The following is a 26,486-nucleotide window of genomic DNA, read 5'->3' on the forward strand; positions in this document are numbered from 1 at the left end:
CCTAGTCCGTAGAGGATGCTGGGCGCCCGTCCCGGTGCGGACTATTACTTGCAGTGTTTTCTTGCTGGTTAAATTAGTTTATACACGGGTTGTGTATTGTTTTGTTTCAGCTTGTTGCTGGTGTTAATGCCTACTGTTATCTGGTTTAAAGTTACTCCGGTTGTACGGTATGTTTGTGGTGTGGGCCGGTCGGTTTGTAGCCCTTAGTTTAAACAAAAATCTTTTCCTTGAAATGTCCGTCTCTCCTGGGCACAGTTCCTATAACTGAGGTCTGGAGGAGGGGCATAGAGGGAGGAGCCAGTTCACACCCAGATTAAGTCTTTTTAGTGTGCCCAAGCTCCTGCGGATCCCGTCTATACCCCATGGTCCTTTTGGAGTCCCCAGCATGACGGGCGCCCAGCATCCTCTACGGACTAGGAGAAAAAGATTTATCGGTAAGTACCAAAATCCTGTTTTTTGTGTGTGTATGGCGACATAGGTCAACATGGACACCAGATAAGTGTACCGCGTCCCCATGGCTCGTGCTCCAGGGCCACTGGTATGGTAAAGTATGAACAAGTCGGTTTCAATTAACTAACAAATCATGAAAAACTCATGTCGACTTCTTGACCTGTCGACATTTTAAATGTTGGTATTATGACCTTGATGGTATTTTGACCATGTCGGGATTTTGACCGTCGGTCAATGGTTGGTATTTTGACCGTCGGGATTTTTGATTGTACGTAAATTGACCGCATTCCCCTTTGACGGGTCTACCATGGATGATGCCAGCAGTGTTTTACATCGATTGCATTAAACCATTGATGGTTATTGCTGCTTTCACGGAATGGGGGGTAGTGGTAGGGGGTGCAGCTAAGTACCACAGGTGGAAATACATTGGGCCTGCTTCAGAGTTGCAGGCAGTTTCATGCGCAGCTGCGATTTCCTTCACAGTGGACTTGCTGAAATATGCTAATGACTCCGCCTTGTGTACAGAAACTCCCACCGCCAGGCGCACCATTGGGCCTCTGAGCTACCCTATGATGTCTCAGGCAGAGCAGCTCTCATAAGATGCCGGTTCCTCTCCAGCTGCAAATGGGGCCGACAAGGACACTGTCCCAACACGCCTACATTTTTCTAGCCAGCCTCAAGCGCCACCTGTCACTCACTTGGCAAATAAATCCTCCTGCATTCGCAATAGCTGATGATTCGCTGCACGTTCGAAGTGGCAAAACCCTGAATTATATTACATGCACCTCTGAATCAGACCCATTGGCACATCTCTGCTATCAATGGCGGAGAACCATCGGGCAAAACCTTAGACCGTCAGTAGCAAACCATCAATGGTCCATGGCCATCCCTAATATTTAGTGTTCCTTTAAAATTTGTATTAAAAAGATGCCATTCCTGCGTTCCCAGGTGTGCGTGCGTGCCATGCGTTCCCAGGTGTGCGTGCGTGCCATGCGTTCCCAGGTGTGCGTGCCATGCGTTCCCAGGTGTGCGTGCGTGCCATGCGTTCCCAGGTGTGCGTGCCATGCGTTCCCAGGTGTGCGTGCGTGCCATGCGTTCCCAGGTGTGCGTGCGTGCCATGCGTTCCCAGGTGTGCGTGCGTGCCATGCGTTCCCAGGTGTGCGTGCGTGCCATGCGTTCCCAGGTGTGCGTGCGTGCCATGCATTCCCAGGTGTGCGTGCGTGCCATGCGTTCTCAGGTGTGCGTGCGTGCCATGCGTTCCCAGGTGTGCGTGCGTGCCATGCATTCCCGTGCGTGCGTGCCATGCGTTCCCAGGCGTGCATACGTGCCATGTGTTCCCAGGCGTGCGTATGTGCCATGCGTTCCCAGGCGTGCGTACATGCCATGCGTTTCCAGGCGTGCGTATATGCCATGCGTTTCCAGGCGTGCGTATATGCCATGCGTTTCCAGACGTGCGTGTATGCCATGCGTTTCCAGGCGTGCGTATATGCCATGCGTTTCCAGGCATGCGTATATGCCATGCGTTTCCAGGCGTGCGTATATGCCATGCGTTTCCAGACGTGCGTGTATGCCATGCGTTTCCAGGCGTGCGTATATGCCATGCGTTTCCAGGCATGCGTATATGCCATGCGTTTCCAGGCGTGCGTATATGCCATGCGTTTCCAGGCGTGCGTGTATGCCATGCGTTTCCAGGCATGCGTATATGCCATGCGTTTCCAGGCGTGCACATTCTGACACAAATACATGGTAAATCAGCCTCCTGTGTAGCTACATCCGTGGTAGCAGACATGTCATTGGCCAAGGAGAGACACCTGTGATTTGTCAGCAGTTCCTGGGCTTTTCCTATGCAGGCATAGAAGCAGACAGTACAGGCTATTTGTAATTGAAGTGGGACATTTGAGAGGTACAAATACAAAGACACCACAAAGCACTTTGTATCACACAATGATATACAGAATGGATACATTATCATATTGGGAGCCAAGGAAGGAGATGTTCTTTCCAGTTACGTCCACAAGAGCCAAAGGAGGACAGTCTGGGAGTAGAGAGCGACAGGATGTTTATTTGTATTTATATTGGTAATTAGTGTTATGTGCAGAAAATGAGAGGAAGCTGCGATAGGAAGTGAGCAATCAGTATCGGAATGTGGTTTTGTGTAATATTACCGGAGGCTTCAGTATAAGTAAGTGGCTCATCCCCCCTCAGCAGTGCTGGGGTTAATAGGGCTGTATCACCCCCCTCCTTCCTTAGCATATCCACCCTCCCCCTTTACTCTCAGTATTATTCATAGCAGTAACCTCACCCTCCACCCCCCTCTTTCTCTCTCTCTCTCTCTCTCTCTCTCTTCTTCTGTCTGTGATTCAATTTCTTCTTTCCACACATCCTTCTCTCTCCACTTCATTTAAAGGGGGTTTAAAGCACATTGACTTCATAGATTTTAAAACCAAACCTGCATTTTCTTTCTCCCAAATATAGTGCATGGTTACTCGGAAATTCCACTTCTTTCCCGGGAAACCGGTTAGAAGGATACAGAGTTTTGGTGTAATATTGACATTCGTCTGTGATGGAAGGCAGGCGTTAGAGCAAAGCTTGTGCTCCCCAATGGTCCCTCTGTCTGAGGAAGTTATCTGCCGAATGGCGCAACGGACATAGGAGAGCGTTTCGTCCAGCACAGCGTGCAAGTGGTATGTACATCACAAATATAATGTAGACATAATCCTGCCCTGCATGAATGTGATTTGTCTATGTAATAGGTATATCTACAGTAGATGGGAACATTCCGACTGTCACTCTGTGTAATGTGTGTTTAGCGTGAGTGTGTATATGTGTGTATGTATATGTGTGTGTGTATATATATATATATATATATATATATATATGTGACATGCATTATAAAGTCACACACATAGAAGTTTGGTAACCTATATATGTGTGCCTTTATACTGCATGTCACACACATATATATATATATATATATATATATATATATGTGTGTGTGTGTGACATATATATAGCTGTATCTCCATATGTGTGGTATTAATGTGCTGCAGCGGTGCTTATGGCTGTGTTTGTTCTCACAGTATACAATCTCTGCTTACACAAGTCCAGCTATCTGTGTCCTGAGTCTGGTAGACATGCCCCCTGCATATGTGCATGTGTGTATATACCTCAGTGTGTGTGAACAGCTGCGCCTTTGTCTGTCTATTGTCTGTAGGTAGGCCCATTACCCTAACTGTTCATCTCTTCCAATCACATCCACCTCTGTCGAGCCTATTACTGATTCCTCTGAACTCTCATTTTTCCCTGTAGTCTCATTTTTCTTCTGCTCTCTGTCTTCCCCCCCCCCCCCCTTCCCCCCACTCCCTTCTTTAATTGATTTGTCTGGGCTCCCCCACTCATTGTGCCGTCCTGCCACCCGTCTAATCCCATTTCTCATTCCTTTGTGCTGTCTCGTTCCGTTCTCAGCCTACTGTACTTTCCGGCTTCCACTATACTGTCTCAGTCCCATTTTATTGTGCTGCACCCTCTTCACTCTGATGCCGGAGTGCTGTCTCACTGCCCATGTCTGACCGCTCTGCACTATCTCACTTCTGCCATTTCCCTGTGGTCCCAAAGACATTTGTGCCCTTAATCCACCCCAGTGACAGATGCTTGCTAGAGCCAAGGCAGCCTTCATTTGGTGTGTGCTGCACATACCCAAGCTACTCACCACCCACAATACTGTTATAGACCACAGCATACTAGCTCAGCTGCCCAGTGGTGGCTGTATAAATGCCATCCATGAGATAAGTACCTCCGCTCCTATGGGGTGTAAGTTGCATCCTCTTTCATCCAAGGTCAAAATGTGATTTTAATCATCTTAATATGATAATACACAGTATTCTGCTATAGTCACCCTCCCCCACTTACAGTAGATTGCTATAGTCACCCTCTCTGTTTGTAGTTCTAATGTTCTCTTATTTCTTTTCTCTAGCCCAACTTCTCCTTTCTTTCGCACCACTTCTTCCCCTCTATCGTTTTTTGTTTTTTTAATTTCTTTGCATAAACTCTGTAAGCCGATCGCTGTGTGACATTTCCTTTCCATAGTCTAGTTATTTTTTTCTTGTTAAAAAGTAGTTTAGCCTTTTTCTCACCACGCACTTAATTCTACTTGCACATATTTCTTCTTTCCTGTTACTTCTTATAACTTGCCGTGCTGCATTTGTTTGTAAATGTTTTGTGCTTTTTACTGTTTCTGTCACTTCTCCTGCTACTTAATGCTTTCATTTCACAATCCTTTTTTAGGAACATCAAGCTAAGAGTCCAGGAAGCTAACTTTTCTCCTTCCAACATGCCTCCTTGGCAAATGCTAGATTCCGAGTCTGACAAATAGCCCAAGATTGCGTCCCATCCAGGCTCTCAGCACTTGGACCCATCAGTCCAAAAGTGATGGAGGTTCCTGACTGGAAGGTCTATCTTCTGGAGCGAAAAAGAAAGGATGAGGAAGAGATGAAAAGGAGAGAGAGGGAGGAAGAGGATCGCCTTGCCAAGATGCCTGCCTGGAAGAGAGAGATTATTTTACGAAGAAAGGCCAAAGCTGAAGCTTCCATGTTGGAGAACAAACTTGAGATGGAAGCTGGGGAAGAGGAGGAGAGAGAGAAGGTAGGTGGTGGTGGAGGAGCAACAGAAGAAAAAGAAAGCCGGGTGCTGAGGGAAAATATTGGGCCAGTTCAGCAAAATCCATTTATCCAACAGGAGAAGCAGAGGAAGATCCCAGAGTACTCCAGTACAAGATCAAAGCCTTCCATAGAGCAAACAGTCCACCGCATTGCAAGGGTTGAGGACATAGTCAGAGATCCACATCCACCAAACGAGGTAAAGGAACAACAGGGGCCTCCAGAGGACCACCAGTCTCCTTCAGTGGAAGGTAAAGGCAGGGTGAGCAGGCTGCTTAGCCGTTTTGGAGGTTCAAGAACGGAAGATGAGAATAGTGACCCTTGTTTACAGTGGATCAATGGGGAAGTAGATGGGACGACAAAGACATTATTGTCCACTCCTCATGTAGTGGTTGATTCTGAGAACCAGGCCTCATCCTCTGTTGCTAACCCTACTCCGCCTCCTCCTTCCTGCCTTCAAGCTGCCACGGGAAGCCAGGCTTTAACTCAGGAAACCACTCTCTCCTCCCACGTCCCCTCATCCTCTTCCTGTGTTGACTCTGAGCCAGTTGAGCTCTCGACCTGTATGGCCCCCACAGCCATGAGTGGGTTCAGCATCAGGCCTAGACTGTTGGAAGAAGTCAGGTCTTTTCCTTTTCAATTGCGACCAGCATCTCCTGCCAGAAATTTAAAACTGACTACCCAGGTTTCACCTGCCGCAACGAAGCCCGAAACCTATAAGCTTAGCACTGGAAAAACAGAGGATGATGGACAACGTGGGCTCAGTCCTTCCAGGGTCAATTGCAATTTCCAGAACATAAAAAAAGGGACAGGGGAGAACCAGGCTGTGCAGAGGAGGATAGGCAATACCATTACAGTCAACCCACGTAAAGTAGCGGTCTGTGAGAATGGGTTTGGTGCTACAGAGACTAAAAGCCCAGCCACCAGGCCAGAGTCTGGCAAGAAGCGGTATCCAACAGTAGACGAGATCAAAGTAATTGGGGGATACCTGGCTTTGTCTAGGTCCTGCATGGCCAAACACACTCGGGACAAGAAGAAGGTAAGAGACGGTTTTACCTTGTCCAAGGCACAATAGTTAATAATGTTTTTCTTCCCTGTAATATGCATATTTCTTTACTTACTTTACATTGTCCCAGTTACTCATCTTTCTCTGTCTTGCTGACCACAACCCATCCAATTTGATTTAAATTTACTGTCTCCTATACTTCATGTCACACACACCTCTTTTCAGTGTTTTCCAACTATCTTATCTCTCTCTTCCCCCCTCTCCATTTCTTCCTCTCACATCTCCCTCTCTTTCTCTATCCCTCCTGTCCTTCCTCGCACACATCTCTCTCATTTCTGTTCTTTCTCTCATACGTCTCCCTCTCCCTCTCTCTTCTATACTTCCTCTTACATATTGCTTTCTCTCTTCACACATCTTTCTTATTCCTATTCTTCCTCTCCCACATCTCTTTCCAGTCCTTCCCCCCCCCCTCTGTGTCTCTCTCTCTCTCTCTCTCTCTCTCTCTCTCTCTCTCTCTCTGCTATCCTTCCTCACACATCCATCTCTCCCTCCTGTCCTTCCATTCACGTCTCTCTTACTCGCCCTCTGCTTTTTATTCCTCCTCTCACATTTCTACATCTCTCTCTCTCCCTCTCTTTCTTGTCATTCCACTTAAACATCTATCTATCTATCTATCTCTCTCTCTCGTCCTTCTCACGTTTCTATTTCTTTCTCTCTCTTGGTCTTCCTCTCAAACACTCTCTCTCTCCTACCCTTCCTCTCACATCTCTTTCTACTATCCTTCCTCTTATGTTTCGCTCCCTCCCTCTCTGCTCTCTCTTGTTCATCTCAAACATTCTCTCTCCTATCCTTCTCACATCTCTCTCTCTCCTAGCCTTCCCTCTCACATCTATCTCCCTCTCATTCTTTCTTTCTCTTCTCTCCTCCCTCTCACATTCTCTCTCTCTCTCTCTCTCTCTCTCTCTCTCTCTCTCTCTCTCTCTCTCCTATCCTTCCTCTCACATGTATCTTCCTCTCATTCTTTCTCTCTCTCCTCTCCACCCTCTCACATCTCTCTCCTATCCTTCCCTCTCACATCTCTCTCTCTCTCTCTCATCCTTCCCTCTCACATCTCTCTCTCTCTCTCTCTCTCTCATCCTTCCCCTCATCTCTCTCTCCTCACCTTCCTCTCGCATCTCTCTCCTATCCTTCCATCACATCTCTCTCACTCTCATCCTTACCCTCATCTCTCTCTCTCTCTCATCCTTCCCCTCATCTCTCTCTCTCCTCACCTTCCTCTCACATCTCTCTCCTCACCTTCCTCTCACATCTCTCTCCTATCCTTCATCTCACATCTCTATCTCTCTGTCTCTCCTATCCTTTACCTCTCATCTCTCTCTCCTCACCTTCCTCTCACATCTCTCTCCTATCCTTCCATTACATCTCTCTCCTATCCTTCCATCACATCTCTCTCTCATCCTTCCCCTCATCTCTCTCTCTCTCTCATCCTTCCCCTCATTTCTCTCTCTCCCCTCACCTTCCTCTCACATCTCTCTCTCTCCTATCCTTCCATCACCTCTGTCTCTCTCTCTCTCCCTGTCTCTCGTTCTTTCTCTATCCTATTCTTCCACTCACATCTTTCTCTTACTCTCTCTCTTATCCTTCCTCTCTCTCATCTCTCTCTCCTCACCTTCCTCTCACATCTCTCTCTCTCCTATCCTTCTATCACCTCTCTCTATCCTATTCTTCCACTCACATCTCTCTATCCTATTCTTCCACTCACATCTCTCTCCTATCCTTCCTCTCACATCTCTCTCTCTCTCCCTCCTATCCTCTCTCACATCTTTCTGTCACTCCTATTCTTTCTCTCACATCGTTCTCTCACTCCTATTCTTTCTGTCACACAGCTCTCTCTCTTCTCTCACTGAAAGCCTCTGACCACCAATGTCATTCTCTGTCCCTCCCCCCCCCCCATGCACATAACTTCCTCCTCTATCTCTAGAATGTTATCTATCATTCCACTGGCAGGCTAAGACAAGTGTGGGGTCATATTTAGAGTTTGTAGTGCCTGCTGGGACTGAACAAAAATTCTTACACTAGGTACACCACACCTCATGTGTTTATGTGGTGGCCGTTCACTTGCAGCTTCAAACTGTTATATAGAAACATGACTTATTTTTTAAGTTCTGCTTATTTACACACATTCAGTTAGGCGTTATTACTTAGGTGTAGCAATGATCCTGCAAGTTTACCACAGTTTGACCATTATTCCATTGGAATTTACTGGTGATATGTCAGGTGTTTCACTGTACGTCCGCAGAGCTATTACTGTTACTGCACTTTATATATGCTGATAGTTCTGCTTCATGTTTATAGAATGTGAAAATGATTTACCGTATTTATACAGGCCATACTGTTGCAGGAGAATAAACACACAGAGGTACAATCAGCAGAGGACACCTGTACAGGCCAATAGGGATCATGTGCTGGTTGGATTGTCTGGCATCCATTTACTTTGGCTTGGTCTTGGGCATGCTCTTCATTGCAGGGCCACACACATGACAATATCAGGGCAGCTTGCTGATAAAGAAGTAAGGAATTACAGGAGATATCAACCCTCAATTAAATTTGCGCTTAAGGTCCATACACACTAGACGACGTTGCTCTATGAGCGACGTCATCTAGTGTTTTCCCTCCCGAGCCGGCGGTCGGCAGCTGCCCGTACACACTGAGCGATATGACCACTCATATCGTTCAGTGACGTCACGCAGCGGCCGGGCCGTGCATGCAACTCCTGGACGACAGTCCTGATGGAGCATGCACCGCCAACAGCGACGGTTGTTACCGACCCGCGGGGCCGTGCATCGATCGTGGCTGGCGGCATACACACTTGCCGAGAAAATAATTGACGTTGCTCAGGAAGGGGGAAAATGAGCGACGTCGCTCATTTTCTCAGCAACTGTGTATGGGCCTTTAGTTCCACTGGGAACAAAACGTTCTTTAACCCCACTGCATCATGCAGCTCTGCCTGTGGTTCTTTCTTCCTACTCAGTTACCACCATCTCAGTACAGTAAGTGCCAAGGGCATCAGGCCGATATCGGAACCACAAATTGTGCATATCATCTGATGTGTATGTGCGATTGCGTGCTCCCGTGGGTCGCATGCGGCATCTGGTCAGCCACGCTGCACGGCGCACCAGACGATATCGCATGCGGCACTGTGCATGTCATTCATGAAATCGTCTGATGGGTACAGCAAATCGGGGCTGGTCCAGGACAAAGTGAAAGCACCCCAATCATCGGCCCGATTGGCTGTTGTTCTGATGTATACCCACCCTGAGGGCAGTAATTACCACAGCTAATTACTGCACCCGGGGCTATACAATTAGCCCCGATGCCGGCACTTATCGAGGATGATGTTTAGGCGAAACCAAATCCGCGATAAGTATGCTTTTTTTTTTTCTTCTACAACCGCGGCCACGAAAATACATAGGTCCTCATCTTTTCACCTGCCCTATGTATTTTGCAGCGAAAAAAGGAACATTTTTTGGGGGCGGAAAAAGCGGGGGCTAATTGGATAGCCCGAAAAAAAATCTGCACAACATTTAAAAAAAAAAAAAAATTGCAACAAAAAAAAAAATTCCAAAAATGTCATTTCTAATTGGATACTGCCCTTAGAGATGCAGGGGTGGAACCTATTTTTAAAACAAAATAACAGGCTGAGCTTACCCGTGTGCCCTAAAACTACATAGCTTTTAATCCTGTATGCTGCCGCCTTTATAAATAAAAATGTTCTCCCCTATATGTCTTGCCCAAAGATTATTGGAAGAAATGTGTCCTGGAAATAAGAATTTTTTCTAGTGTAAATCTGCCAAACTGTGCTGATGTACCAGGCAGTGAAAAGAGGGGAGATGTTTCCCATAGCAACCAATAAGCTTTGAGGTAGCATTTGTCCAATACACTGATCGGTCTTTACTCTTTTCAATGCTTGGTACACTACTTAGTTTTATATTATGAATCGTAGGGATCCGTATGGGATCCTGGAGGTGAAGAGACTGACAACAGGATCGCATCAGGCGGAATCCCGGCAGCGAGCACAGCGTGGCCCCTTGCGGGTTAGCTGCGTTCGCCATGCATCACGCCCGCTGTGTTTGCCACGCATCGGGCCCGGTGGCAGCCTTCAGTCACCACACTATTATGCTCCCCCTCGGGTAGTGACGTGGACAACCACCCACAGGTGAATTTTGGGCTTGTGTCAGCATTCCAACGTCCCTGGGAGGTGGGTATTGGGGTAATAAAGGTTTGTATTGTAAATGTGCAATTGAACATAAAAGTTCAATGATCTTATGTAGAGGAGCGAATAACATGTAAATTGGTAAAAGTTGTCCCAGCATGCCAGTGAGATATTTGCTATTGCATTTATATTTAGTGTGCACCTGAGGATAAGCTGTTGCTCTCTGTTATCAGCCTTTTCCTGCTGAAAGAGGATGAAGGTCATTAAAAGCAAACAAATCAGTTTGGTTTTGCCGTGCGTCTCAATTTGCACAAATGCGCCCAGAGTTCGTCCAGAGCGTGATGGTTTCTAGAGCAAGACTGCAGTGTTTTCTCAGGAGCTTGGGGGGGAAGGGGTGTAAATTGGGTGAAATAAATATGTTCCTTGTGATGCAGGAGGCGTATCGGATGCATCAGCTGTCAGTGTGTATGTTGCGATGATATAGGACATATGGGAGAATGGCCACAAGTTCCTCCCTGCAGACAGCTGCACATTTCCGTGACTTGCTGGGTGCACGTCTCTGCAGAAAGTCAGTGCTACTGTACACAGGAAGCTCTTGTAGAACTCTGCTTGTGGCTCATTTCCTCAGCACGATGTGACTGTGACCCCTAAATAGGGATCCTGCAGGGCTGTAGCAATCACCCGGCCATGCAATCATCGTTATGTGTTTTTTTTTTTCAAAAGACAAATGAATCTCTGTCTAACTTTATTAGCACACAATGTAGGCACACCTTACAGCGCGACCTTTTTATCTCTAATAGCTTTTAATCAAATTGTAAATTTATGTGGGCCACTTTATCATTCGTGACAGTGGGTGCTCTGAACGTGGGGTCCGTTCAGGATGCCGGCAGTCGTAATCTTGACACTGGTCAGAAGACCGACGCCGGGATACCGACATGGATCACAATGCCGGCGTCGGAATCTCGACTGCCGGCATCTCAATCGCAACTATGCTGGGTGGATTAAGGTCAGGCTGCGTTTGGGGGGAGGTTAGGGTTAGGCAGCAGGGGGGGGGGGGGGGGATAGGGTCAGCTGCTGGAAGGGAGGGGTAGGGGGTTAGGGTTAGACTAATTACCTACTAGGTGTCGGGATTTTGTGCGCCGGGATGCCGCTGTCAATATTCTGACCGCCGGGATCCCAATACCATCCCCGGAAAATGATCATTCTTTATCATATATCACGACATTAAAGAATTAAGGGGCCCATTTATCAACAAGTTTTAGCTATTTAAATCTCGTTGTGTAATTGGTGCTCCAGCCAATCAGCGACCGGTCTTGTGTTTGAAAAATGACAGTTGGGAGCTTATTGGCTGGATCACCATTTACAATACACAATGAGGTTTTTTTTAAATAGCTAAAACTTGATAAATGGGCCCCTAACTTCTGGACTTTTTATCAATGTTCTGTAGCTGGGACACTGGGTCCGATAATAGCCTATCCTAGAGTGACCCGGCTTGTCTACTGCATGTGCCGCCATTGAGGCGAATGTATGCAGGCCTTAAAAAACCGAGAGGGATCCAAGCTCCATCTCAAGATGTCTCGTTAACTTTCGGGGGTGAAGAAAGATTATCTGATAAATAGATGACCGCAGTTCCCATTAAAAATATATATACGGATTCTGGTATACTGAGTTATTTACCTGAATGCAGGCGATAGCTCTGATTTTAAATCATCAATTTAAAGGGTTGCGACCCTTCAGAGTGGACTTCCTGTATTTTACATTTTGGGTCTAGTTTTTGTACTGTGTTGATTTCAACCTGACAATCTGCCCCTGCGTGTTCGTGCGCGTATGAAAGACAATGCGCTGATCCTAGGTGTCCCCCTGTAGGCACGTGAATTGCTGGAAGTGACGGCGATCCCTGACGTGTGCACAGGCACGCTCTGCTGCACCAGCTGGCAAAATCTGCTGCCAAGAATCCAATTGCTCATTAATATGAGCTAGACCAGCTTATGCTGCAGGCAGAGCTGCACTGGCCTGCTCTCTGCTCTGGCTGCTTGGCTGCCCATTCAGAATCGCACATTCAGTGCAATCACCCTTATAATCCGTTATTTAAAGGAGAAATTGGGTGTATGGGAGCCAAGAATAATGAGGAATTAGCATGATCCGGGGTGTTGCAGTCATTAGTTGAGATGAAGCTCCGGCGTACATCGGAGTAGCAGCCAGTAAGACACATTCTGTTCCACTCTGATGTCAGCGTTTGGGAGAGAATCGGGAAATCATCCAGATTTAGGCTGCAGAATGGATTGAAGTAGACGGAGGCGCGGGGTGGGAGTGTAGATCCAGATGAAAATGGAAGCAGTGTGTAATTATATAAATCCAGAAGGCAATCTGGCAAGAAGAGCAGAAGACAGCGAAACCAGTGGTGGAGGAGACAGCTGGTAATGGGCAGGGCTACAAAAGTGCAGCTGCAACTGTTCCTCGATTTCCATGGACTGCTCCCATTTGTGTATGCTGAGAGCTGTATAGGCCAGGCTTGTGCTGACAGGCCCCTAACATTCCCCTGCTAAACTCTGCCTAAGTCTAAGATCCTTTCACAAAACCAACTGTGCATCAAAGGAAAGGAAAACACACTGCTCAACAAAATAGCATCACTTTGTATGTGCTTTATGCTGTGTGAAAGTCAGACTTTATGTTCTGCTGAATGCGAAGTGTGTGTGTGCGTGTGTGTGTGTGCGTGTGTGTGTGCGTGTGTGTGTGTGTGTGTGTGTGCAGAAATTTTAGGTAGGTGTGGAAAAACTGCTGCAAAGTAAGAATGCTTTAAAAAATAGAAGCGTTAACAGTTTATTTTTATCCATTAACAAAATGCAAAGGGAGTGAACAGATGAGAAATCTAAATCAAATCAATATTTGGTGTGACCACCATTTGCCTTGAAAACAGCATCAATTCTAGGTACACTTGCACACAGTTTTTGAAGGAACTCGGCAGGGAGGTTGTTCCAAACATCTTGGAGAACTAACCATAGATCTTCTGTGTATGTAGGCTTGCTCCAATCCTTCTGTCTCTTTATGTAATCCCAGACAGACTCTATGAGATCAGGGAGGCCATGTCATCAGGACTCCTTGTTGTTCTTTACGCTGACGATAGTTCTTAATGACATTGGCTGTATGTTTGGGCTTGTTGTCCTGCTGTAGAATACATTTGGAGCCAATCAGACGCCTCACCTATGGTAATGCATGATGGATAAATACCTGCCTGTATTTGTCAGCATCGAAGCGTAGTACTACTTGTCTATCCATTGTCCCGATTTGAGGGGACTGTCTGGCATCCTGATTGGAAGCACTAGGTACTCCACCATGGGCGGCATTTAGTCATCTGGAACCATAATCAACTCAAACTGGGTAACATTGTAGATATCTAAATCGGGATTCCACTCGCATCATTTTAGGAAGAGTAGTAATATCGCAAAGGGCATAAGCATACCCCTGCGGGTGTGCCTAGTGATTCAAAAGTGCTAGCTGTGCGTCAAAACCACTTCTTTCCCCTAAAACCACTGTGCAGTAGCCATAGGAATCAGATACATATGCCTCTAGTACTTGTGTCAACTATATACAGATGGAGCCCTCCTCATCTATCCCTTTAATAGGATTAATTGAGCCAGGGCAGTCGGATTTAATCCCCTGCTGTATTGTTCTCTCTGTATTGTATTGCAGCTGAGAACAATAGATGAAAGGCTTATGCTAATAAACCTTGGTGCACCTAGGTGCAGCAGAGAAGCCTAGATGAGCGAGGCTCCATCTGTACACTGTTATAAGGACAAATGAGGACGATTTTATAGAACTGCGCTCCTGTGAATTCAACCCAGGAGAACGCGTCACCGCGCTAGTGAAATAATAGTATTGTATGTTAAGTGGCGTTATTTATGCTTTCCTATAATAAACCACTTAATTTGAATAGGAAATGACCTACAAAAAGCTAATCTTAACAGTATAAAATAAAACACACTTTAGGGTATGATTTAACTAATTACATCAATGGGTGTGGAGCAGGAATTGTCTGTCCCCATGGTATGGTTGGGGAGAGGTCCACTTCATGCCGAAAAACACGCAAGATCTTTAATACATTTATACTAAAACACTCAGACAGTCAATTAAAGCCTTTCATAAAACCCAGCCTAAAATAAAATGCTACAAACACCAAAATGTGCTTACTGCATTTCATAATATACAGGGAGGATGATAGAATACGTTCAGAGAACAGACACTTGCGGGAAATTATACATCAGTCCTAACGATTTTTTAAATTAAAAATGAATATATGCATTAGAGCATAGGTTCTCAAACCCTGTCCTCAGGACCCCAAACCGCTCACACTTTCCAGGTCACCCAGCAGGTGCACAGGTGTATTCATTACTCACTGGCACATTTTTTAAATTAATTTAGTTATTTCACTTGTGATTCTGTGGGGAGACCTGGAAAAGATGACTTGTTTGGGGTCCTGAGGACCGAGTTTGTGTACCTGTGCAATAGAACAAAACACGTTTATGAATGAATAGAGAAGTGTTCGTGGTACAGTCTCGTGAGTATATGTGTATGTAAGATAATATATGGGCTATGCAGCATTTGTGCATCACCCAGTCTTGAGACCGCTCTCTCATCCTCATGCCTTGGCCATATCTGCCTCGCTTACTTCCTGACATCAGGCCACCTTCCGCTTGCTTGTACCTCATGTCACCTGTCTGTCTCCCTCTTCCCCTAGATTGTAAGCTCCTTCAAGCAGGGCCCTCTTCCCTGCTGTTCTCACACTAATCTTCTCCTGCACTTCAATTACAGCTCTTTCTTACTCAGTGACTGTCTATTTCCTCCTCATCTCTTCCAATGGCTGCCCATCCCCAGTAGTAGGCCGATGACTCCTTTGCTTCCTGACATCTCAGGTGTATTGTGTACTGAGTACTGTGGTACTAATTGTTACCCATGGTCTGTTTTTAGTTTTCTGTGATGTTAAGCTCTGTTTACCCTGTGTTCTAATTAGAGATGAGCGGGTTCGGTTCCTCGGAATCCGAACCCACCCGAACTTAATTTTTTTTTACACGGGGCCGAGCGACTCGGATCTTCCCGCCTTGCTCGGTTAACCCGAGCGCGCCCGAACGTCATCATCCCGCTGTCGGATTCTCGCGAGGCTCGGATTCTATCGCGAGACTCGGATTCTATATAAGGAGCCGCGCGTCGCCGCCATTTTCACACGTGCATTGAGATTCATAGGGAGAGGACGTGGCTGGCGTCCTCTCCGTTTATAGAGAAGAGAGTGAGACTAGAGTAGAGAGAGACACAGTAGTAATTTTGGGGAGCATTAGGAGGAGTACTAGTTACTTGCTGAAGTGATAGATAGTGTGACTGTATATTATCTGACTTGTGGGGGAGACACTGACAGTGGGGAGCAGTTAGAGTCTGAGAGCAGGACTCAGGAGTACATATAACGTACAGTGCACACTTTTGCTGCCAGAGTGCCACACTGCCATTGTGACCACACTGACCACCAGTATAATATATATTGTGATTGTCTGCTTAGGAGTACTACTTGCAAGTTGCTGATAGTGTGACCAGTGACCTGACCACCAGTTTAATAATCACCACCAGTTTAATATATATATATATATATATAATTGTATATAATATATATATAATATTGTATACCACCTACCCGGTTTTTTTTTTTTTTTTTCTTTCTTCTTCTTTATACATACTACTATAGTAGCTTACTGTAGCAGTCTGCGGTGCTGCTAAGCTGACAGTGTCCAGCAGGTCCGTCATCAGTCATTACATAATAAATATATATACCTGTCCGGCTGCAGTACTAGTGATATATTATATATATATATATATATATATATATATATATATATTAATTTCATCTCATTATCATCCAGTCTATATTAGCAGCAGACACAGTACGGTAGTCCACGGCTGTAGCTACCTCTGTGTCGGCAGTCGCTGGTCCATCCATAATTGTATACCACCTACCCGTGTTTTTTTTTTTTTTTTTTCTTTCTTCTTGATACATACTACTATAGTAGATTACTGTAGCAGTCTGCGGTGCTGCTGAGCTGACAGTGTCCAGCAGGTCCGTCATCAGTCATTACATAATAAATATATATACCTGTCCGGCTGCAGTACTAGTGATATTATATATATATATATATATTAATTTCATCTCATTATCATCCAGTCTATATTAGCAGCAGACACAGTACGGTAGTCCACGGCTGTAGCTACCTCTGTGTCGGCAGTCGCTGGTCCATCCATAATTGTATACCACCTACCCGTGTTTTTTTTTTTTTCTTTCTTCTTGATACATACTACTATAGTAGCTTACTGTAGCAGTCTGCGGTGCTGCTGAGCTGACAGTGTCCAGCAGGTCCGTCATCAGTCATTACATAATAAATATATATACCTGTCCGGCTGCAGTACTAGTGATATTATATATATATATATATATATATATATTAATTTCATCTCATTATCATCCAGTCTATATTAGCAGCAGACACAGTACGGTAGTCCACGGCTGTAGCTACCTCTGTGTCGGCAGTCGCTGGTCCATCCATAAGTATACTAGTATCCATCCATCTCCATTGTTTACCTGAGGTGCCTTTTAGTTGTGCCTATTAAAATATGGAGAACAAAAATGTTGAGGTTCCAAAATTAGGGAAAGATCAAGATCCACTTCCACCTCGTGCTGAAGCTGCTGCCACTAGTCATGGCCGAGACGATGAAATGCCAGCAACGTCGTCTGCCAAGGCCGATGCCCAATGTCATAGTACAGAGCATGTAAAATCCAAAACACCAAATATCAGTAAAAAAAGGACTCCAAAATCTAAAATAAAATTGTCGGAGGAGAAGCGTAAACTTGCCAATATGCCATTTACCACACGGAGTGGCAAGGAACGGCTGAGGCCCTGGCCTATGTTCATGGCTAGTGGTTCAGCTTCACATGAGGATGGAAGCACTCAGCCTCTCGCTAGAAAAATGAAAAGACTCAAGCTGGCAAAAGCACCGCAAAGAACTGTGCGTTCTTCGAAATCCCAAATCCACAAGGAGAGTCCAATTGTGTCGTTTGCGATGCCTGACCTTCCCAACACTGGACGTGAAGAGCATGCGCCTTCCACCATTTGCACGCCCCCTGCAAGTGCTGGAAGGAGCACCCGCAGTCCAGTTCCTGATAGTCAGATTGAAGATGTCAGTGTTGAAGTACACCAGGATGAGGAGGATATGGGTGTTGCTGGCGCTGGGGAGGAAATTGACCAGGAGTATTCTGATGGTGAGGTGGTTTGTTTAAGTCAGGCACCCGGGGAGACACCTGTTGTCCGTGGGAGGAATAGGGCCGTTGACATGCCTGGTGAAAATACCAAAAAAATCAGCTCTTCGGTGTGGAAGTATTTCAACAGAAATGCGGACAACATTTGTCAAGCCGTGTGTTGCCTTTGTCAAGCTGTAATAAGTAGGGGTAAGGACGTTAACCACCTCGGAACATCCTCCCTTATACGTCACCTGCAGCGCATTCATAATAAGTCAGTGACAAGTTCAAAAACTTTGGGCGACAGCGGAAGCAGTCCACTGACCAGTAAATCCCTTCCTCTTGTAACCAAGCTCACGCAAACCACCCCACCAACTCCCTCAGTGTCAATTTCCTCCTTCCCCAGGAATGCCAATAGTCCTGCAGGCCATGTCACTGGCAATTCTGACGAGTCCTCTCCTGCCTGGGATTCCTCCGATGCATCCTTGCGTGTAACGCCTACTGCTGCTGGCGCTGCTGTTGTTGCTGCTGGGAGTCGATGGTCATCCCAGAGGGGAAGTCGTAAGCCCACTTTTACTACTTCCACCAAGCAATTGACTGTCCAACAGTCCTTTGCGAGGAAGATGAAATATCACAGCAGTCATCCTGTTGCAAAGCGGATAACTGAGGCCTTGACAACTATGTTGGTGTTAGACGTGCGTCCGGTATCCGCCGTTAGTTCACAGGGAACTAGACAATTTCTTGAGGTAGTGTGCCCCCGTTACCAAATACCATCTAGGTTCCACTTCTCTAGGCAGGCGATACCGAGAATGTACACGGACGTCAGAAAAAGACTCACCAGTGTCCTAAAAAATGCAGTTGTACCCAATGTCCACTTAACCACGGACATGTGGACAAGTGGAGCAGGGCAGGGTCAGGACTATATGACTGTGACAGCCCACTGGGTAGATGTATGGACTCCCGCCGCAAGAACAGCAGCGGCGGCACCAGTAGCAGCATCTCGCAAACGCCAACTCTTTCCTAGGCAGGCTACGCTTTGTATCACCGGTTTCCAGAATACGCACACAGCTGAAAACCTCTTACGGCAACTGAGGAAGATCATCGCGGAATGGCTTACCCCAATTGGACTCTCCTGTGGATTTGTGGCATCGGACAACGCCAGCAATATTGTGTGTGCATTAAATATGGGCAAATTCCAGCACGTCCCATGTTTTGCACATACCTTGAATTTGGTGGTGCAGAATTTTTTAAAAAACGACAGGGGCGTGCAAGAGATGCTGTCGGTGGCCAGAAGAATTGCGGGACACTTTCAAAGGACAGGCACCACGTACAGAAGACTGGAGCACCACCAAAAACGCCTGAACCTGCCCTGCCATCATCTGAAGCAAGAAGTGGTAACGAGGTGGAATTCAACCCTATATATGCTTCAGAGGTTGGAGGAGCAGCAAAAGGCCATTCAAGCCTATACAATTGAGCACGATATAGGAGGTGGAATGTACCTGTCTCAAGCGCAGTGGAGAATGATTTCAACGTTGTGCAAGGTTCTGCAACCTTTTGAACTTGCCACACGTGAAGTCAGTTCAGACACTGCCAGCCTGAGTCAGGTCATTCCCCTCATCAGGCTTTTGCAGAAGAAGCTGGAGGCACTGAAGGAGGAGCTAAAAGCGAGCGATTCCGCTAGGCATGTGGGACTTGTGGATGGAGCCCTTAATTCGCTTAACAAGGATTCACGGGTGGTCAATCTGTTGAAATCAGAGCACTACATTTTGGCCACCGTGCTCGATCCTAGATTTAAAACCTACCTTGGATCTCTCTTTCCGGCAGACACAAGTCTGCTGGGGTTCAAAGACCTGCTGGTGACAAAATTGTCAAGTCAAGCGGAACGCGACCTGTCATCATCTCCTCCTTCACATTCTCCCGCAACTGGGGGTGCGAGGAAAAGGCTCAGAATTCCGAGCCCACCTGCTGGCGGTGATGCAGGGCAGTCTGGAGCGACTGCTGATGCTGACATCTGGTCCGGACTGAAGGACCTGACAACGATTACGGACATGTCGTCTACTGTCACTGCATATGATTCTCTCCCCATTGAAAGAATGGTGGAGGATTATATGAGTGACCGCATCCAAGTAGGCACGTCAGACAGTCCGTACTTATACTGGCAGGAAAAAGAGGCAATTTAGAGGCCCTTGCACAAACTGGCTTTATTCTACCTAAGTTGCCCTCCCACAAGTGTGTACTCCGAAAGAGTGTTTAGTGCCGCCGCTCACCTTGTCAGCAATCGGCGTACGAGGTTACTTCCAGAAAATGTGGAGAAGATGATGTTCATTAAAATGAATTATAATCAATTCCTCCGTGGAGACATTGACCAGCAGCAATTGCCTCCACAAAGTAGTACACAGGGAGCTGAGATGGTGGATTCCAGTGGGGACGAATTGATAATCTGTGAGGAGCGGGATGTACACGGTGATATATCGGAGGATGATGATGAGGTGGACATCTTGCCTCTGTGGAGCCAGTTTGTGCAAGGAGAGATTAATTGCTTCTTTTTCGATGGGGGTCCAAACCAACCCGTCATTTCAGTCACAGTCGTGTGGCAGACCCTGTCACTGAAATGATGGGTTGGTTAAAGTGTGCATGTCCTGTTTATACAACATAAGGGTGGGTGGGAGGGCCCAAGGACAATTCCATCTTGCACCTCTTTTTTCTTTCATTTTTATTTGCGTCATGTGCTGTTTGGGGAGTGTTTTTTGGAAGGGCCATCCTGCGTGACACTGCAGTGCCACTCCTAGATGGGCCAGGTGTTTGTGTCGGCCACTAGGGTCGCTTAGCTTACTCACACAGCTACCTCATTGCGCCTCTTTTTTTCTTCTTTGCGTCATGTGCTGTTTGGGGAGTGTTTTTTGGAAGGGCCATCCTGCGTGACATGCAGTGCCACTCCTAGATGGGCCAGGTGTTTGTGTCGGCCACTAGGGTCGCTTATCTTACTCACACAGCTACCTCATTGCGCCTCTTTTTTTCTTTGCGTCATGTGCTGTTTGGGGAGTGTTTTTTGGAAGGGCCATCCTGCGTGACACTGCAGTGCCACTCCTAGATGGGCCAGGTGTTTGTGTCGGCCACTAGGGTCGCTTATCTTACTCACACAGCTACCTCATTGCGCCTCTTTTTTTCTTTGCGTCATGTGCTGTTTGGGGAGTGTTTTTTGGAAGGGCCATCCTGCGTGACACTGCAGTGCCACTCCTAGATGGGCCAGGTGTTTGTGTCGGCCACTAGGGTCGCTTATCTTACTCACACAGCTACCTCATTGCGCCTCTTTTTTTCTTTGCGTCATGTGCTGTTTGGGGAGTGTTTTTTGGAAGGGCCATCCTGCGTGACACTGCAGTGCCACTCCTAGATGGTCCAGGTGTTTGTGTCGGCCACTAGGGTCGCTTATCTTACTCACACAGCTACCTCATTGCGCCTCTTTTTTTCTTTGCGTCATGTGCTGTTTGGGGAGTGTTTTTTGGAAGGGCCATCCTGCGTGACACTGCAGTGACACTCCTAGATGGGCCAGGTGTTTGTGTCGGCCACTAGGGTCGCTTATCTTACTCACACAGCTACCTCATTGCGCCTCTTTTTTTTCTTTGCGTCATGTGCTGTTTGGGGAGTGTTTTTTGGAAGGGCCATCCTGCGTGACACTGCAGTGCCACTCCTAGATGGGCCAGGTGTATGTGTCGGCCACTAGGGTCGCTTATCTTACTCACACAGCTACCTCATTGCGCCTCTTTTTTTCTTTGCGTCATGTGCTGTTTGGGGAGTGTTTTTTGGAAGGGCCATCCTGCGTGACACTGCAGTGCCACTCCTAGATGGGCCAGGTGTTTGTGTCGGCCACTAGGGTCGCTTATCTTACTCACACAGCTACCTCATTGCGCCTCTTTTTTTCTTTGCGTCATGTGCTGTTTGGGGAGTGTTTTTTTGGAAGGGCCATCCTGCGTGACACTGCAGTGCCACTCCTAGATGGGCCAGGTGTTTGTGTCGGCCACTAGGGTCGCTTATCTTACTCACACAGCTACCTCATTGCGCCTCTTTTTTTCTTTGCGTCATGTGCTGTTTGGGGAGTGTTTTTTGGAAGGGCCATCCTGCGTGACACTGCAGTGCCACTCCTAGATGGGCCAGGTGTTTGTGTCGGCCACTAGGGTCGCTTAGCTTAGTCATCCAGCGACCTCGGTGCAAATTTTAGGACTAAAAATAATATTGTGAGGTGTGAGGTATTCAGAATAGACTGAAAATGAGTGGAAATTATGGTTTTTGAGGTTAATAATACTTTGGGATCAAAATGACCCCCAAATTCTATGATTTAAGCTGTTTTTTAGTGTTTTTTGAAAAAAACACCCGAATCCAAAACACACCCGAATCCGACAAAAAAAATTCGGTGAGGTTTTGCCAAAACGCGGTCGAACCCAAAACACGGCCGCGGAACCGAACCCAAAACCAAAACACAAAACCCGAAAAATTTCAAGTGCACATCTCTAGTTCTAATGTGTGTTCATGTACGGCGCTGCAAAATACTTGTGGCGCCTTATAAATAAATTGTAATAATAATAATAAATTACTTGTTCTAATTACCTAGTTTTTCTCACTGATTAGTAGACTTCTATTTGCTGTGCGCTGGAAAATCCCCTCAGTAGTGTCAGGGTTCCCAGTGAATCCATAGGTTACAGCCTTTTGAATATTCTGGCCCTTTAAGGTCTGTCTTGTGTGTCCCTTAACCACTGGCGTGTGTATAATGGAGTGCAGTGCACACAGGGTCCAGTGGGGCCCTCACCGCACACCCTTCACCCATTTTTTTAAATTTTTTCTTCAATACATACCCTTCAGAAAACACCAGGAAAATGGTGCAGCGGCCACTTTCCCGGCATTTCGCGCATCCCAGAAATCTTTGCATGCGTACTAGACTCTGGGACAGTGCTAAGGTCCCCTAGTGACCCTAGTGTCCAGAGTATACAGCACTGCCAGCAAGAGAGAATGGGGCCCAGACGGAATGTGCACACGGGCCTTCTCCTCTTTACATGCGCCCATGCCCTTAACCCTTCCAGTATAAAATATAGGAAGAATTTTACAAGTAGGAAAGCGCCTAATGAGGAAAGTACGTTTTTTTGTCCTGACAATTGTAGCAAGTTTGCAGGAAACTGAAGGCCCCGATATCTGGGCTACTTGCTGAGCGATTGTTTTTCAAAAAGTGACTGATTTTCTGCGGCACCACACTGAATTTACATATGCCTGCCCACCAGGAGTATGACGTAGTCCCAGAAAAACGTAGCAAATGATCAGGTTATCGAGAATGTGGCACAGCGGCAGATTGAGACTGGGATTTTCTGTCTTGGCTGACCGTGGTTGTTACCATGAGTTTGATATATTATCGGCGAAAACTCTAAAACGATCATTCTCGCACACACACACACACACACACACACACACACTGTACTTGCCAACTGTCCCTGATTGTCAGGGAGACTCCCTGAAATAGGAGCAATCTCCCTGACTCCCTGAAGAGTCTAGCAATCTCCCTGATTGCTCCTTACCCCCATTATGTAGCTGTTATATTCTTGGGGGGGGAGATTTACACATTCAAATGGTATAATCCGTGCTATTTCCCTGCATTGTTATAAGGCCCAATGGGGTAAATGTATTAATGGTGATTATGAGTGGGGGAAGTGATATCCGCGCACGTCGCTTCCCCCCATGTATGACAGTGGTGGTGTGTGGCCAGTGAAGCACCCCTGTCATTATCAGCGCTGCTGTCTTTTGGATAGCTCGCCGATACGCAGGGCAATGTATGATTGGTCATTGGCACTGACAGTTCCAAGACCTACAGCTAGCGATTTTGATAGCTGCAGGTGGCGATGCTCTATCTCTACAGCAGGGACAGAGCTGTCCCTGTCAGTGGTGGATGCCGGCTCCTGGATGCATGAGAAATCTGCGCGAGTAGCGAGATCCCACGCATGTGCAATGGAGCCGGTTGGGCAGGGAAACAGCGCATCAGCACTACATTGAAATGCTTTTTCAAAAGTAGGCATGTACGACGCACACTGTACAATAAGACAGGCCGAGCACCCAGTTATTGCCAAATTGGTCCAGTAATTATATAGTGTGTACCTCGCTTTAGTCTTGTCCATAGGCGGCTCCACCATAGAAATTGCATGGAGATCCATGTATGCTCACTGGGCGTTTCTGGGTGGTAACTGAGGGGGGTGGTGGCTAGCAGGCAGAGGCGTGTTCCACTGACACCAAGTGGCCATAGTACCTTGGCAGGCGCATTGTCCAGTGACGCGGCTGATGGTCCACCAGTAGTGTGTCTTTGTCATCTGCGCTGTTGCCGCCGGGCGTCTCAACCCATTGACCGCAGCATTAACATAGACACATTAGTGGCAACCATATCAATGGGCCAGCAAAAGACACATGCACCCTGCATCATCATAGAATGCAGAGGACACAATAACACACATTTGAATAAATACCGCTTATCATATATTGGCAAATGTTTTTAACGGAGTCCTCCTCATTTTATTATTCTGCACGTATCTCTTGCTTCCTTATTGCAGAGTGCTGGGGGGATGTACGTCTTGTTTCTGTCTAGTAACCCTTCCCCTACACCACCTGTTATGGGCAATAAATTCATTTAGTGCAAGTTCTACTCTGTGTATCAGAACCTTGGAACGGAAGTAACCTGTTGTCAGACGTCTTTTGCTTCAATAAGTATAGGGCAATACGGTCATTAGGTCGACCACTATTGGTCGACATGCATTAGGTCGACGGGGTAACTAGGTCGACATGTACTAGGTCGACAGTTCAAAATGTCGACATGAGTTTTTAACTTTTTTTATTTTTTACATTTTTGGACTTTTTCATACTTTACCATCCACATGGACTACGTTTGAGAACGGTAACCTGTGCCGAGCGCAGCGGCAGTGGAGCGAGGCGCCTTGCCCGAATCATGGCGAGGGGACACGGTGGACTAATTGGGGTTCCCCGTCACTTTCCGAAGAAAACGACACCAAAAAAAGTTTAAAAAAAAACTCATTTCGACCTAGTTTCCCTGTCGACCTAATGCATGTCGACCAATAGTGGTCGACCTAATGACTGTCGACCTAAGTTGTGTTGACCCAACGACCCATACCCAAGTATAGGGATGTTGCAAGCGACTATTCACATTTAGACCTGTACAAGCAATACCAGAGCAATGGCAGCGGATCTGAGAACCAGCTCTATTATATTTTGCACTCATAACTTTGTGATACTCAAAATACACACGTTGCGCCGCAATACACAATGCAACAACGGTGCTGCAGAACACCTGTATATGCTATCACCATTCTCACTTATCATGGACCCTCATCCAGGAGAAAGACCCGCTTACACACAAACACACAGACCGTTCTTTATATGGCGAATTCTTAACTCGCTAAATACGAAATTTACAAGATTGTTCCCTCTGAAGAGAGGTGAGGGACTGAGAGAGGAAACTCTCCATCAGAGTGTGTCGGAGGAGGGGACCTCAGACAGTCTGGAGGATGTCTGACCTCCACAGGGATAAGGAAGAAGAAAGTGGTGGAGAGGAGAGGGACACAGATTTGGAAGTGGGTAAAGCAGGCACACGTGGATATAGCTAGGGGGGAGAACAATGTGAGGAAGAGTCACTCAGATGATGTTATAAAGGGCATATTCCTAGAGGGGGTGCAAAATGGATGGAATAAGAGGTGGTCTCATAGTAAGACCGTGTAGGGAAGAGTTAAGAGGAGAGGAGGGGTAGAGAACGGAGACTCTGAGAAGAAGGCTCATGACATCTGGGGTCATGGGGGGAGGAGAGACATCAGGGCGTGATGGGAGGTTGGGATCATGGAAAAGAGGGACTGGAAATTCCCCTGGGGTATGGAGACAAAGATCATTCATCACCAGCGGACAATGGATAAAGGACATAGAAGGGAAATGCAGTCAGTAGAAGAGGCATATAATAAACTCTTTATTAACCACTCAGAGAGGATGTAATAACTGTGCTGTCATTAGATAATCCAGTTGCAGAATAGAGTCTCCCTCTGTCTGTACTGCACTATCTCACTCTCCCTTCATTTACAGTTCCCCATCTCTAATCTCTTTCCACCTCATCTTTTCATACCTTGCTCCTTTCCTGGATAGCTCCCCTGCATAACCCCTAACTACATAATCTGGCTAATGGCACATCCAATTAAAGGATTAACATACTTAACCCCTTCCTTGACAGGCCTGTAATAGCGGATACAATCATATAATGTGTGAGGATTTATTTTCCTTTCCCAGCACATTTATGTTCCCTGTCAGTGATTTTATTACACATCTCTCTAAGCCAACGTGGATTATTGCCTGTTATTGTTATATTACTATCTGTTTATAGAAGGAGAGCTGGTGCCGCGGTGCGAGGGTGCTGCGCAGTGTGAGGTTGTGTTACCAAGTTCTACAGGGCGAGGCATAGGGGAAGATGTATCAAACATTCTAAAGCGGCTTGGAGAGCTTCATGCTGCTCTGGTGTCCTGTTACCAATCACTGTTCTAACTAAGGAGGAGAAGTGGAGAAGTTTTCCATAGCAACCAATCAAATTCTAGCAATCATTTATCAAGTTCATCCTATTAAATGGCCGGTAAAATGTGAATGATTGCTATAGGGAACTTCTCTACTTTAGTAATAATAATAATAATTTTATTTATATAGCGCTCTTTCTCCAACAGGACTCAAGGCGCGTTACAGATACCAAAAACAATGCACATAATACAGATGATTTTAGTAATACAGCAATAGATCAGCAACACAGACATAAAAGAAATCCTTAAGCACACAGAAAGCATAATGCAGGATTGGTGTAGGCATTTTGGGTACTAACTTCCA

General features: G+C 46.4%; 1 protein-coding gene across 1 annotated transcript in view; it reads left to right on the forward strand.

The window, feature by feature from the left end:
- The first annotated feature begins 2,753 nt into the window (after positions 1-2,753).
- The window catches only part of PPP1R18 (protein phosphatase 1 regulatory subunit 18), a 30,574-nt gene continuing 6,841 nt past the window's right edge, over positions 2,754-26,486 (forward strand). Inside the window, exons 1-2 of the mRNA XM_063938004.1 lie at positions 2,754-3,134; positions 4,735-6,144. Of these exons, the coding sequence (XP_063794074.1) occupies positions 4,879-6,144 (1,266 nt within the window). The 5' untranslated portion in view covers positions 2,754-3,134; positions 4,735-4,878. The remainder of the gene's footprint in view (positions 3,135-4,734; positions 6,145-26,486) is intronic.

The sequence above is a fragment of the Pseudophryne corroboree genome, chromosome 8 (assembly GCF_028390025.1).
Source record: "Pseudophryne corroboree isolate aPseCor3 chromosome 8, aPseCor3.hap2, whole genome shotgun sequence".
NCBI lineage: Eukaryota > Metazoa > Chordata > Amphibia > Anura > Myobatrachidae > Pseudophryne > Pseudophryne corroboree.